Raw genomic sequence first — 15,648 nt, 5'->3', positions numbered from 1 at the left:
GCCTCCATTTTCCGTGCTACCATTCAGATGGTAGCACCTGTAAGACCACTTATTTTTATCAAGTTTTAAATATTTAAGGCTTTTAGATACTACAAAAATATGTCATTTTCATACAATCAAAATATTCAGGAAATGACGTCATAAAATAACGTTAATTTTTGTTCCAATTTGTGACACGTCTAATCACGTCATTGAATGACATCAGTTTATAACGTCATTTATTAACGACATTTAATGAAGCCATTTTTTTCAACAGGGTTAAATGTACAGGGTGGCTGATGACGAGGTCTAGGTAATTCGCACCGTGGTTTTTGGTTTCTAGGTATAAAAATCAGTCGATAGCAGTATCTAAATGTACGGGGTGGCCGATGTTGAGGTCTAGGTGGGGCTTCATAAAAAATTACATTCGCATGATATAATGTTTTTTTAGATGTAACATCAATTACTGAGAATTATTAAGGAAAAATGAACGCAATCTATGAATTTTGTAATGCAAAGCATTTTGAGTTTGAATGAAATGTTAAAGATAATCCATATCCATATTTATTATTAAAATTTAACTGTCACATTAACGTTGAAGTGTGCTTAACTGTACAGGGCGTTCAATATTTATTTAAATATTGTTTTAAATACAATGATTGCGAATTTTTAAAAACGAGTAACATTGATATGTTTTTTAGTTTTGATAACGACTGTAAAAACGAAAAAGAAGATTATAATTATGATGAAATTAAGCAATATATTAAAACCAGGTATGTCAGTCCTCCTGAAGCAAACGTCATATATGTATAGATTAGCAGTGCATTTTATGAATGAACAATTTAATAAAAATTTAAATACAACGTTAACGTTAACTGCATGGTTTCTACTTAATCAGAATGATGAAAATGCAAGAAATTATTTATACACCGATATACCATGCATGTATAAATTTAATGAAATTAAAAAATGTGCAACAAGAAAAGAATTATACAATTCAATTTTTACCAGATTGTATCTTGTTAATTCAAAAAACCGTGAATTACATATTAAAGTTCAATCGAAATATTAAAATTTATAGGAGATATATTAAAACATATAATAAATTTGATTAAATGTAATAATCAAAAGTTATTATAAAATTAAAAAGTAGATCAATTTATATATTTTTAAATATATGTAAATACAAAGAAAATGTATTAAAATTTTTGACTATTTGTAAAATTAATTTGATATATTTTATTTTATTTTTAATTTTATATACAAGTATTATATTCGAAATTCGTTTTTTTGTTATAAAAATAATAGAAATTACATATGCATGTGTCCTTTATTTTAAAGAAAGCTGTAAAGAAAAGTTGTTGAATAAGAATTTAAATACAACGTTAACGTTTATTTTTAATCTAATATAAGTATCGTTAAAAAAATGTCATTGCTATCCGCATGCATGGGATCGTTTTTTTTAAAACGATAAATACGTGTCCGCTAATTCGGCGCCCGTGGTAAATGTGCACGCGCCGCGGAATTTCCGCGCGCCACCTTTCCTCGAAAACAAAATCAAGGTTTGGTTCACGCTGTTGGAGGCGCAGTTCGTCACTGCGGGTATTGCAGACGACAACATTAAGTATTGTAATACCATCTCGAGTTTGACGGAGAGGGCCAGCAACCAGATGGAAGATGTCCTGACAGAGTCACCCGCCACGGACAAGTATAAGGATTTGAAGACGAAAATGGTCGAGCGGTTCACGGAATCGGACGGCGCGAGAGTGCGGAAGTTATTAGAGGGAGAGCAGATAGGCGACCGTAAGCCATGCACTTGGAGACTAAACTTTCATATATTTTCATTTTATAATATAGAGCTTACACAATTCTAAGAAGGTAAGCTTGAAATAGGCAAAGACATTACCTTTCATATATTAAACGAGAAGCACTGTAGTTTGTGGTACATAATTTTGGTATTTCTATGCGATAAAGCATAATATAAGTAATCGCATATATTGTTGGAATAACTAAGAAGCAAAATTGAAAGAAATCTTTGTATTATATTCATGCAACAAATTCAAGATTACAATCCATAGGAAAGCGTCTCTTTTTGTAATTCACAATGTTAAAAGCCACAAGCGACATTCTCAAGATGACATTTTTATAATCCTCAAAATGGCAAAGTGATTATCATCAATGAAATTATTAATTATGTATATCTAATTTTAAGAAATATTTGTATGTAGGAGCTCTGGTCCCCCCGAAAAATGTACAGCAGCAGCGGCTGCTAATCACAACATCCGCGACATATAATACGCACACATACCGAAATTCACATTAACACTATATATATATATATATATATATATATATAATAGCACTATAGCAAATCGGAAATTAGATAAGAATCCAATCCAATAACCTCTCTCATGTGGGGTCACCCCCACTCGATCAGGGACAAAAGAAATTTAAAAAAGAGACAAATTTCTTTCAAATTCTCACTTAGACCTCGTCACCGTCCACCTTGTACACTTAGACACCGCCCATAAATGATGTTTACACCTAGATTCCAAAATCCACGGAGTGAACCACCTAGACCTCGTCATCGTCCGCCGTGTACACCTAGTCACCGCCCTTGTATGATTTATTCACCTAGATACCAAAAAACCATGTTGCGCACCACCTAGTCGTCATCGGCCACCCTGTACACCTAGACACTGTACTTGAATAATTTTTATACCAGGACACTGAAAACAACTTGAACCTTGTCATCGGCTACCCTTGCAAGCTAGTTACTGTTACAGCTCCGGAACGCAGAGTATGCACCGGCAACCTCTTAATTCTAAATATCGTCATATATTATTATATTTTCTTAAGAAAGCAATTCCCATCTGTATATAGCTTTGCGGCCAACTTCACGGTCCTAACACTTTCTGCGGCTAACTTAACGGTTCTTTCACATTTCGGGCTGAAGAAGAAAAACGTGATTTTAGCATTTGTAGATTATACACTCACATATTATAAAAATAAGCATCCTTTTCACTAATATTTTTGTTGGAAATCATAGTTCCGCTCAGAAAACATTTAAATGAGCCAAAACACCTTTCCAACAGTAATTATAAGTATTTTTTTTTTGAATAATGAAAAATCCGAACACCAATATAGAAGGAAATCGTGTCACGGGCGCCGCGGCTTTGTCTGCTTCTTAAACTTGCCTTCGTGGCGCTACCATGCCACTTAATATATCAAACTCAGAATATGTAGGTCACACGACGCTTTTGATAGCACAAAGTATAACACTATACTTGGCATCGGGATACTATCACATTGTCATTAAACAGACCCTAAATACGAAATCGATAGTATTTGACACACCCAATAATTAATTAAATAGATAAGAATAAGAAACGACAACGTATGGCGAAGTAAGAATAAAAACATAATTAAATTCGAATATTGACAAGTAAAATCAGTTTAGAAAATCAATAATAATAGTAGACTTACTTAAAACAATAATGATGTAATAGAACAAAAAGATGATAATGTAGAAGAATTTAAAGCACGAGAACATATAAGAGTAAAATCAAGCTTAGAAACATCGCCCTCAGAGATGGTGGAAGAGAGACGAAACGAATTAAGACCAAGAGAGACACACCGATACGCATGCACACATTGTGATTCTACAGCAAGAGACCAAGCAGAACACACCGATACTAAAACCGAGCCACTACAAAATATAACGAACACAGCACAGCACAAGTAAAGAGAAAAATAAGAACCCTACTGTACATCATGAACCGCGCATACCAGAAAGCAATGCACGTGCAATGAAGGGGAAACCCACAGGGCGCGCAGCGCTATCGATAAGTGACACATAATTCACGCGCTCTGGTAGCTCGGGAAGCCGCCAAAGAGGACACAGCTCAAGCCAGCTCAAAACGCATAGAGGAGTTTTTATAAGTCTGCAGATAAGAAAAGTAAATTAGAGGCGAGTTTGATAGGAGAAGAGCACAAGGGGACTCGATGTACTAGAGGAGAGGATTTTTACTCTGATTTTCTGATTAGCCCTCCCTGCAACGTCACACACATTAAAAGCTCCAAATAAGGCAAGAAGCTGCATCTAGGCTCCCTAATTGGCCAAACATACACCCCACCGAAGAGACGAAAAATTGGGGATCACCTCTTCTAGAAGTGCATAAAAGAGCCCAGCGACAGGTCCGCGAGCTGCCAGTGTGTCTTTTGAATTGTATAAAAATACAATTATCAGTTTTTTTATCAGCTAAACTTATCAGTTTATTATCTATATTATTTTTTGATTAATTTTTTCTTTGATTGTGCTTCTAAAAGAGTTAATTGATGATTGCTGTTCTTAACTAAGTCTTTCTGTATATAATACCTCAAGTTCTTCAATAATAATTTTATCAGTTGATTTGATTCAAATTCTGCAAATTTTATTGCGTGACTAACGTTTCTTATGATTGGAATTTTAGCAATTATGTAAAAATTAATTTTATTTTTAGAACCTTTTGATATTGGAAAAAATAATAAAGTAAATGTATCATACATTCTAATAAAATGTTCTCAAATTTTACTAATATCAAATGGTACACTACATGGGCAAATATTAAATACAATAGCGACTGCAAATCCCACATAGCATAGAAGGTTAGGGGAGGCTTCCTGAAAGCTTCCACGGAAGCTTGGAAACCTTTGAAAAAGCTTTCCTGTAACATTCCTGGAATTTAATACATTTTCTTTGTATTAACTACAGTTAGATCGTAAATAGTGAGCAATCATACACAAACAGTGACCACCAAGCGATAATACTGGAGATAAGAATATCAAAACAGAAATCCAACGGGAAGGCAATGACAAAAAGAGTCAGCTGAAAAACGAAGGATTATGATAAGGAGACATCCCTGCTGACTATAGAAGAAATACAGCTGTCGGGATCTGCAAATGATAAGGTCGAGCAGGTAATGGGAAATTTTACCCGAGCCTGCGATGCAACAATGTCAAGGAGAACTCCCAACAATAGATGACCGCCAGTATACTGGTGGGATAAAGAAATCGACGCGTCCCGCAAAGAGTGTCATCGAACCAGAAGACGGGAACAGCGGGCTTGAAAGAAATACTACAAGACTGGTCGTGGTAAAGCAATAGTAGACGCCCTAAATAAAGAAATGAAGAATGCTAAACGGATACTTAATAGAAAAATCCGAGAGAATAAACGACGGTGCCTGAAAGAGTTACATGACGAGGTTGAGCTGGACTCCTGTGGGCGACCGTACCAAGTGATAATGAAGAAGATAAAGGGAGGTTATATCCCCCCTTCTAAAAGCCCGGAATTGCAGAATCGTATTGTGACCACACTGTTTCCCCTTTAATTAGAAGTAACAGCTATTCCTGAAGCGGAGGCGAATGACGAAACCATTTCAGCAATCACCACAGAGGAATTACTGACTGCATGCGAAAGAATTGAGAAAAACAAGGCTCCAGGCCTAGATAGCATACCCAATATTGCATTGCAACAAGCTATATAAGCACGCACCGATGTCTTTGTGGACTTGTACAACTCATGTCTTGAAGAAGGGACGTTTCCTAAGAAGCTTCCTCATACAGACCACTCTGCATGCTGGACACCCCGGGCGAGATCTTAGACCGCATAATCGGCGTTAGAATAAACCAAGTCATTTAAAAACCAGGCGGACTTGCAGAATATCAATACGGCTTAAGGATGCAAGGCGACAAGCCACCGTGGCCGTAAGACCGCGTGTGGCGCGCTAGTTTAAGGTTATGGACAAAATGTGAACCCATAGACCAAAACTAATGGTGGATTCGTGCTCAGCGGAAAAAATACATGCAAATAAGCTTTTTTACCAATTTTTTCTTTGCCCCTGCAAGTTTTAAAAGCATTCAACTGCTATTCTGTAGTGATATCAGTGTATTATTGAAGCTGCGCCAGCCGACGATTTTGAATTTTTTAAAAAGACCACTCAGTAATAAAAAGTAGATATATTAAGCTAAATTTTAAGCAAGGACACGAATTTTTTGAGCATCTGTTTTTTGGACAAAGGAGGTGCCACACTTTATATATATATATATATATATATATATATATATATATATATATATATATATATATATATATATATATATATATATATATATATATATATATATATATATATGGGACGTTTCACGTCAACCGGAACATCAGTGCACCCAAAATTTGGGTTAACCTAACAAGACGTTTGAGGTCTCAAAATGATCGTCTGGTCAAGGGCTTTTGAAAAAGTTCTGGCCTTTTCACAAATCCAATGTGGCGCATAAAATATGGAGCCTGAACCCCACGTTTTCATAGCACATTCAACAAAAACAATAGTAAAAATGTTCTAATTTGTGAAATATCCCACCAAAAAGCATGTACAACTCATGATAGGACATATTGACAATGCTGACGGAATTCCAAAATCAAAAATGGCGGAATCAAAATGGTGGACATTATACCTCCACCAAACCCATTTTACTGCAACAAATGATTTTTGATCAGTTTAAAGTATCGATATGGGGGTTTTCAGGGTCACTGAATCTTATTTTAACCTCGACATTTCAAAATTGGAAATGGTGGATCCAAAATGGCGGACATTATACCGCCACTAAACCAATTTTACCGCAACAAATGATTTTAGATCAATTTAAAGTATCGATATGGGGGTTTGTGAGGTAAATGGTTATAAATGTATTATCGGAATCAGTATTTGTGCACATGAATCTTATATTTTTCCGGTCTATTAGATTTAGAATTATCTGTCTGCGGTTTTTGCACTTACATTTTTCTATTGTTCTGTGTATATGTATATGCCTGCGTGGATGAAAAAAATATATAATGTAGCCAAATGAATCAATCTTTAATGACATTTTGTGCACTCTTATCAATTCTGGCTCCTCGTTTGTGGAGTTTTTACTGGTGATAAATGGCTTTCGCCGATATCATAAATTACTCTGTTCCTAGGTTCATTGGCATTTGAGTAATGCATGACTTTCAACGTTTCATTATTTTCTGGGATAAATCCATGCCCCATTTGTATGTTTGTGACAGGTGGACAGTTTTTAAATCTCTTTGTTAGGAATTTACGAGTTTGTTCTTGATCTTTTTTGGTGTATAAGAAAAATGTTATATTGAATGATCGCCCATTAGCCCATGAATAAAGAGCTTTAACATCTAGAATTGCTTTATTTTTTGCAGCTTGTAAGCTCGCTCTTGTAGCTTCTCTCTTTACTATCGCTCCAACTCCATCGCAACTACCTTTTCCGTGTGCTGTTGCAAAACAGTGCCATTCAGCATCAACGCCAAAATCTCTCTTATGGCTCATTAAACTACTCATTTGATAACGATTTTTAAAATGCTGTTTAGCACCATCAGTAGCATATATTACCTTTTTTACTGTGGGACAAACCTTGCGAATATCAGGTATAAGCTTTTGCTGCATTATGTATACTGCAGTGGCATCATGAGTAGTACAGTCGGACATAGATACTGTACTGAAATGCTTTAGCTTACGTTCAGATTTATAAAACTTTTGAATGTCCAGACAAAATTTGCATTCATTCAAATAACAACTTAGTTTGGGATCCTCACATAGAACGAAATTCAAACAATCTTTATAATTCTTCAGAATATTGTTTGAGATTTTTTCTATATTTACTGCGTCAATCATCGCCTTGAAATTTTGGTGTATCGTACTTACACATACATTGTGTGTACCAGAGGATCCTGCAGACACAACATTGTGGTCTCAGTTCCGCAAACTTGGTAAGCCCAATCGGATGTTCAGGAAACTGTTCTTTAAATTGATTATGAAGGTTCTTAATATCAGTAAGTAATAATCTTTTCTGCACTTTTATTTTTTCACCATATAAATAAATACTGACGGTATCTTTTTTATTTAGCATAATTCTGCTGTTAAGATCATTTTCGTAAAAATCTTCAACTTTCTGAGTAGTTTCTGCAGGTAATGTTTTTCCACGTTTTGCAACGGGAGAAGCCAAAACTCCATCTGATTCTCTTCAATGTTTTGCTTTACAAGCCATTCTGTGAGACACACCAAATTGGTTCATAATTTTACGTATTGCCCAGTGTTCGGGCAAAATAGTAAGAATACTGACACGTAATGGATCGTTCTCCGGCAGGGATTGGAATTTGTTTTTAAGTCCAGTTAAAATATCTGTAAGATCATCTTGCATAGGTGCATCCGTGTTTGAAACCGAAGGTGAGTCAGTCTCTGATTCAAAATCAACACTCATACTGACGTTTGGAGATGACAAATCATGTAGTTTGTAAAAGGATTTTCTACATGTATCACAAATCTGTGAAGATGTTGGATAATCAGGATAGACATCTTGAAATTCTTTGGAGATCTTCCTAAGAGATTTGCTGTGTCCTGTATTAATATCAAATGGATTAACGCATCTATCGATACGATATTTTTTCGCAGGAGAAGACATTGTTGTAGGATATGAGAAAGCACAACCAAAACAAAAAAAAATGTTAGAAATAACAAAATTACGGCTAGTACAGTTGAACAAGGAGTTGCCGATAAAGTAAGACTTATTCAACAACTGCCTTAAAAAGGATGTTGAAGAAGAAGTCGCCAATGTATCTATTAATGTACCTATTAACTATCCTAAAAAGGACTGCTGGAGAAAAAGTCGCCTATGAATAAAGCCGCTGATGGACTTGCTCGCCAACTATCCTGAAAAAGACTGTTGGAAAAAAAGTCGTCGATGAAGAAAGCATTCCTTGAAGAAAATATTCCTTTCTATGGGTTGCTAAACGTGGGAAGGGGTTGGGGGTGTAGGTAAAAAAGAGGGATGAAATAAATCACTTGAAAGCAATAAATTCCTTTGCCACAAAACAGTTTTATTTGCTGAAGTCTTTGCACAAGTTGTCATTGGACACGAGCCGTGTACTTGCAGCATTAGGCTGTTGGAAGAGGGGCGAGGTACAGCGCTGGACCCGGCCACCTTATGTGCCCTCCGCGACGCTACTTCACTTGTGGGTAATGCGCAGCCGCCTAGCGGCGCGCCGCGGTACTAGCGCGGCGGTGATAAGCGCTGCAGCGTGCGTGGCGTGTTCGGCGGGTTGCGCGTTAGCAGGGGCTTTTCGCGAGAGCCTGCGGGTGGGTTATGACAATTATCCGCCAGTTTATATGGCCATATTGAATTTTGAAATTTCGACGTTAAAATAAGATTCAGCGGCCCCTCAAACTCCCATACCGATACTTTAAACTGATTCAAAATCGTTCATTGCGGTAAAATAGGTTTGGTGGTGGTATAATGTCCGCCATTTTGGATCCACCATTTCGAATTTTGAAATGTCGAGGTTAAAATAAGATTCAGTGACCCTGAAAACCCCCACATCAATACTTTAAACTGATCAAAAATCATTTGTTGCGGTAAAATGGGTTTGGTGGAGGTATAATGTCCACCATTTTGATTCCGCCATTTTTGATTTTGGAATTCCGTCAGCATTGTCAATAATATGTCCTATCATGAGTTGTACATGCTTTTTGGTGGGATATTTCACAAATTAGAACATTTTTACTATTGTTTTTGTTGAATGTGCTATAAAAACGTGGGTTTCAGGCTCCATATTTTATGCGCCACATTGGATTTTTGAAAAGGCCAGAACTTTTTCAAAAGCCCTTGACCAGACGATCATTTTGAGACCTCAAACGTCTTGTTAGGTTAACCCAAATTTTTGGTGCACTGATGGTCCAGTTGACGTGAAACGTCCCATATATATATATATATATATATATATATATATATATATATATATATATATATATATATATATATAGACACACACACACACACACACACACACATTAAAACTATCTACTTTATTATATAATGACCAGGAATAATTTAATAACTTACTGGACTGGCAGGTGTACGCGGCCAACTAGGACTGTTTGTATCAGGATAATCTTCATGAACAGAATTAATACTTGCTGCACCAGGTGAAGGAACAGTACTTTGAGGTGTAGCAGGATGACTGTGGTAAACCATCAAATCTTTTCTAACCTTTGGTGTGAATACTGGGTCCTCGCCAGAAGCTACAATAAATTATGCAATGCTAAATAAATGTTTAATACTTATCATTAGTAAAAAACGCATCTCCAGTAAAGTGATTAGTAGTTTCACAAATATCGATTTTTATATTTATAACACCTTTAAAAACTTAAATTTAAGAATCTAAATATAGTAATTGTAAGAAGGAGGCTGTACGACGGCTTTTAATGTTATCAACATTTAATAAAAAAAGATTGTATTTTTATGTTTTCAACCTTTTCTATATTGAGTAATGAAAAGTAAATGAACGTTTTTTTTATAACACATACATCAAAAGGCTGTTTTTGCGACCTAAAAAGAGAAGTATTACAAGTGTTTATAAATACGAACATACACACACACACACACACACACACACACACCTGTATCTATATTAAAAAAACATTTTGGTAATGCTCCCCCCCCCCCCTACCCATCTAAAAATCTAATAGAAGATTTCATTTCAAACTGTATTTCCTATTTTTAAATTGTTTTAACTTTCAATTTCAATAAATAATTGATTATAAACTTTGCATATGGATAATGATACGTACAATTGTATTCCTACATTATCGCTACTTTGATCTTGAGAGTTTTGCTTCCTCCTAGAGGAAGCTTTGTAATAGTAAAATTTTAGTTTCGTCAAAACTTTTAGTAAATACTTTTTGGTGTGTTAGAAGTTCAAATCACGTGTTTTTAGAAAATGTCCGTATGTATGTGTGTGTATACCGTAATATTTCTGGAACTACTCGGTCAATATCAATAAAATTTTACATGTATGTATATTTTTGGATTCTGAATTCGGGAAAAACATTTATTTTTTATTTTTCTAACTATTTTTTTTTATATATGCATTTGAAAGAGAATAAAATTACCTACTTTTCCCCGTTTGGTCCTCGGGATCGACCGCTTTGTTCGGCAGATAAAATGAAAAAGTGATTTTTTATTTTTAAATTCATATCTCTAAAACTAAACATCATAAACTCACGAAAAAAATCATGTCGATGGGTCACGTGTCAAACTATATCCCATTAAAATTACAAGTTATTTGACTACTTATTTTTTTCAGTAAAAAATCGAAAACTGGAAAAAATGAGTTTTTTTTGTGCCTCGATTACGGAAGTAAAAAGGCTTTATTGCACTTGAGATTTTGGGAAAAAGTAGATATTTTATGTGTCTTGGCTAAGTTCATTGCGCAGCTTTCGAACCCCTATGGTTCTTAAGATATCAAGATTTCATTTTTTTTTTTGAAATTTTTTTATTTCTTATATCTCTAAAACAATGCAGTCAAATGCTTCAAAATTGTATTTGCTGTTTCGCCATAAAAAAAACTATTTGCTGCTAAAATTTTAAACGATTTCGTCGAGCGGTTCGACTCAAATAAAGAGCTAAAATGTAAAAACTGATTTTTCTTAAAACTTTTTCTCCTCTTATAGGGATGTCGTTGCACGTCGTTAAAGTCCCTCCCTATTAATTTATGTCAAAATGATATATATATATATATATATATATATATATATATATATATATATATATATATATATATATATATATATATATATATATATATATATATATATATAGACAACACACACACACACACACACACACACACACACACACACACACACACACACACACACCCACACACGCCCATCAGTATGACATAAGTACATGAGTACTGCCAATCTTTGCGCAGATGGCTTGCTTAAACGCAGTAAAAATACTTTTTGGAAATATATTGAATTCAAATTATATTTCATTAACACATATTGTATGTTTATTAAAACAATACATTTAAAATTTTTGAATTGTAATTTTAAACTTTTTCGACGATTTCATCCGTTTCAGATCTACAAGATTTAGAACCTGATAATTTGATGGTATTGGTATTCGGAGTTCTGATATGTGACACTGTGTATGAATAATGCAAATGGTGAATCAACGTTCTAAAAGAAGTGGTGTAGAGTAAAAAAATAAATTCTCAAGACATTCACTTGTTTTTTTTTTTTTTATTAGAAAAATAATAAAATATACATTTCTCTTTTGTTTATAATCTTTGTTGTACATAATACACTAGTTTTATTATTGAAAGTTTATCAATATGATTATGTATAATTAAAGGGGAATGGGAATGAGTCATTGGATTTTTGAAATAAGAAACACATCAATTTCGCGGAAAATTGAGCGGAAAAAAAGCAATTTGAGTCGTCACATAAAGTTTCATGATAATGAGAAACAAACATGCAGAACATGTGGTAAGCAAGTGCGTATTCTATATAAACATGAGCAAGATGTGTACTCTTCTAAAAGGATGAGGCGCGAAAAGTGTAAAAAATATATAAGGAGTGGATCAATGAAAAGGCACGTTGCTACTTGTGGTTCAGTTTGTACGATTTGTGATCGAAAATTTACGTCTAAGAGATATTTGACGCAATATATTAATCACAAACATTGACATATTGTAAAATATTAATAATACAATTAAAATATAAAAAAAACTTTTCTTTTGTAGTTGCTCTGTACTCAATTCCAATTTATTCAGATCCACAATATTTTGTATTATTTTTTAATTGCTCCTTCAGCAAAATAATCGGGATTGAAAATATTTAAAAAAGCATTCACATTGTATATTTAAATAATATTTTATCTATTGGAACTATAAATTTAGTTGGAGGAAGCTACGTGCCAATGAATTGGCAGCGGTTTTTTAGATAGTCATCGCAAACACTTAGACTAAAGAAAATAAATTCTATGGAAATGAAATGAACTCTAAGTATAAAAACTTTTCTTCCAATCCCAGTTATAATTTTGGCATCAATGTTATACTAATTTATGGTCAACATACCGATAACTTCAGTTTTTTTAATCAGGTTTGAAAGGTGGCAATCCATCACAAATGCTATTTAACATTTCAACCAGAAAATTTATTTAAATGATCTCGTAAGATTTATCAATACCTTTAATAGTTGCAGTATCAATATTGTAATGTTTTTGTATCTCCTTTCATTTGATTTAAGATTTTACTATTCAGGAAATAATTATAATTATTGTAAAAAGTGAGTATTACGCTATTAAATAAAAATCAATTCTATTTTAAAATAGTACATTGTGAATCAAGGGGAGAAAATAGACTATTTCATGCGAAGGTGAGGTGTTCAACACGAGTCGGAGTCGAGGGACCATACTAGGACCATTATTCTTTATATTATATGTAAATGGTCTATTGAGAAATATGCAACAGGATACCATTATGTCCTATGCGGATTACACTGACATCATCTCGAGTGATGACAAGTGGTTCTCTGCTCAGGATAAGATAAATGTTTATTTAAATAAAGTTGCAAAATGGCTTGCGCTAAACAAATTATCTTTAAATGTAAGTAAACTGTGTATATTACATATGAAAACTATTGTAATAGTGTGTCGGACAATTTGCATATAATTATCGGTAATAATGTTATTAAGACAGTAAAAGCCAGATTTAGGACTAATTTTCGATTTCGATATGCGTTGGGATAAACATATTGATTCTCTTGTAAAAAAGACTAAATATCTAATTTTTATCTTTGCTAAAATCAGGAATATTATGGATAGAAAAACGCTTTTGATTATTTATCATGCTTTTTTCCAAAGCCTAGTCGGTTATGGTATAATTGTATGGGGAGAAGCCTATAACAACTGTTTGAATTTAATAATGAGTATTTAAAACAAACTGTTGAAAATTTTATGAATAAGAATTATTTCGAGCCGCATGACCGTCCTTTAACAGTTAGACAATTGTTCCAATTAGAGGCTGTATCATTTCATTATTGCACTCTAAAAGATTTATTTGAAAAAAAAAAACACGAGTAATACTAGAAATAAAAGCATTCAGTTGCCAAAAGTTCATAGAACTATTACTCAACAGAATAGCTTTTATGTGTTCAACGCACTGAGCAATGATCTTAAAACCCCAGATTTAAGGAGTCCAGCCTGGGTTAAAACCTGCAAAAAAAAAACAAAAAAATCTTCGTCTGATTGATACCTCCCCTCTCAATGACTGCCGCGCGCAGTTGCTTCTACACCCGATTGCTTCTGTCTCACAGACCCTTGCGCGCAAGTACCCCCACTCCTACTAGCGTGTCGGCGCTGCTCGCGGAACGCCTATAAGTATGAGGCGCGCTCGGGTGCAAGCATCAGTTGTTTCCCGTCTTCGGCCTGGTGCAGACCTCCCTATTCTTTCGGACAAAGCTCTCGGCAAGGTCCGCGCTCCAGGACTATAGGTCCGGTTCCGACTCCTTCTCAAGTAGGTCGACCGGCAGAGCCCTCCACTCTCGGACGCTCTGACATTACTCGCACTACGTCGAGGTTTCCCTTCCTTCTCGAACGAACGACCGGTCGAAGCTTGCTTTTCGGACCAAGTCCACTCCTTTTCGGTGCCTTGACGCTCAAGCGGCCAAACGACCAAGGTCCACCAAATTATCTACCGGTTGATTTAGTCCTGGAAGACATACTAGGGGCACTCGGATCCCGTTTCAGTCGTGTCTGCGAATTAGAGCGTAAGGTCATCATCATTCCACATTCTCGGCTTTCTTCATCTTCCACATACAGTTCTTTCTCTTCCCCCCCCCCCCCCCTTCTTACTAACGTAGGCTTCTTACAGCTACGTGCAGACAAACAGTGCTTATCTCTTTCATGCTCTCTGACTACCACGATTTACCAATCTGTTTTCAGGGCAACCAAATATTAACGTAAAACTTACTTCCGTTGGCCCGCCTTATTGTTCAAGGTCGGCTGACAAAGAGAGCATCATACAATCTCTCGGCGTACCCGCCTTGTAATATGATAACATTTTTTTCTTTTCACGTGAATTAAAAATCAAAAAATATCTACTGAAAATATTGATAATATACGTTATTTCTACCAAAAAATATCATATATATACCATACAAAATCACTGACCGAAATAATTGATATTTTACTATATAAATAAGCGTTTTTAGTCACTTGTCACGGCTTTGTGAAAGATCCGGACCGTCTTCTTTACTCTACCCGGGCTTAAAATGTACCTTAAACATGCTCCCTCAGACGTAATAAAAGACATTTATAAAAAATATTCGTTAAATATTATTATTCAAACGTTGTATACGTGGCTAATAAATTTAATTAATATTTTTCACACTGTACTTGTTGCTAACAACATTTAATTAATATTTTTTATAAATGTCCTTCATTAGGTCTGAGGGGGCGTGTTTAAAGTACATTTTAAGCCCGGGTAGAGTAAAGAAGACGATCCGGATCTTTCACAAAGCCGTGTCAAGTAACTAAAAACACTTATTTATATAGTAAAATGCCATGAATTTGGGTCAGTGATTTTGTATAGTATATGTATATTTTTTAGTAGAAATAATGTATATTGTAAATATTTTCGGTAGATATTTTATGTTTTTTAATTTAGGTAAAAAAAAAAATTACCAGACGAATATTCTGTTGTTTTTTTTTGCAGGATTTAACCCAGACTGGACCCTTTAAGTAAAGTCGCAATAAAAAAAAAACTGAAAAGTTCTATTTAAGAAAACATAGTTT

General features: G+C 34.7%; 1 protein-coding gene across 12 annotated transcripts in view; it reads right to left on the bottom strand.

Annotated features, from left to right (window-relative positions):
• The window catches only part of LOC100115246 (trithorax group protein osa), a 411,563-nt gene that overhangs the window by 236,017 nt on the left and 159,898 nt on the right, over positions 1–15,648 (bottom strand). For all 12 annotated transcript variants that reach the window (XM_031930083.2, XM_031930084.2, XM_031930092.2 and 9 more), the window contains one exon: positions 9,907–10,085. In XM_031930083.2, the coding sequence (XP_031785943.1) occupies positions 9,907–10,085 (179 nt within the window). The remainder of the gene's footprint in view (positions 1–9,906; positions 10,086–15,648) is intronic.

Source organism: Nasonia vitripennis (assembly GCF_009193385.2).
Source record: "Nasonia vitripennis strain AsymCx chromosome 4 unlocalized genomic scaffold, Nvit_psr_1.1 chr4_random0008, whole genome shotgun sequence".
Classification (NCBI taxonomy): Eukaryota; Metazoa; Arthropoda; class Insecta; order Hymenoptera; family Pteromalidae; genus Nasonia; species Nasonia vitripennis.
The sequence above is the reverse complement of the archived record's forward strand: the minus strand, read 5'-3'. Positions and strand labels throughout refer to the sequence as shown.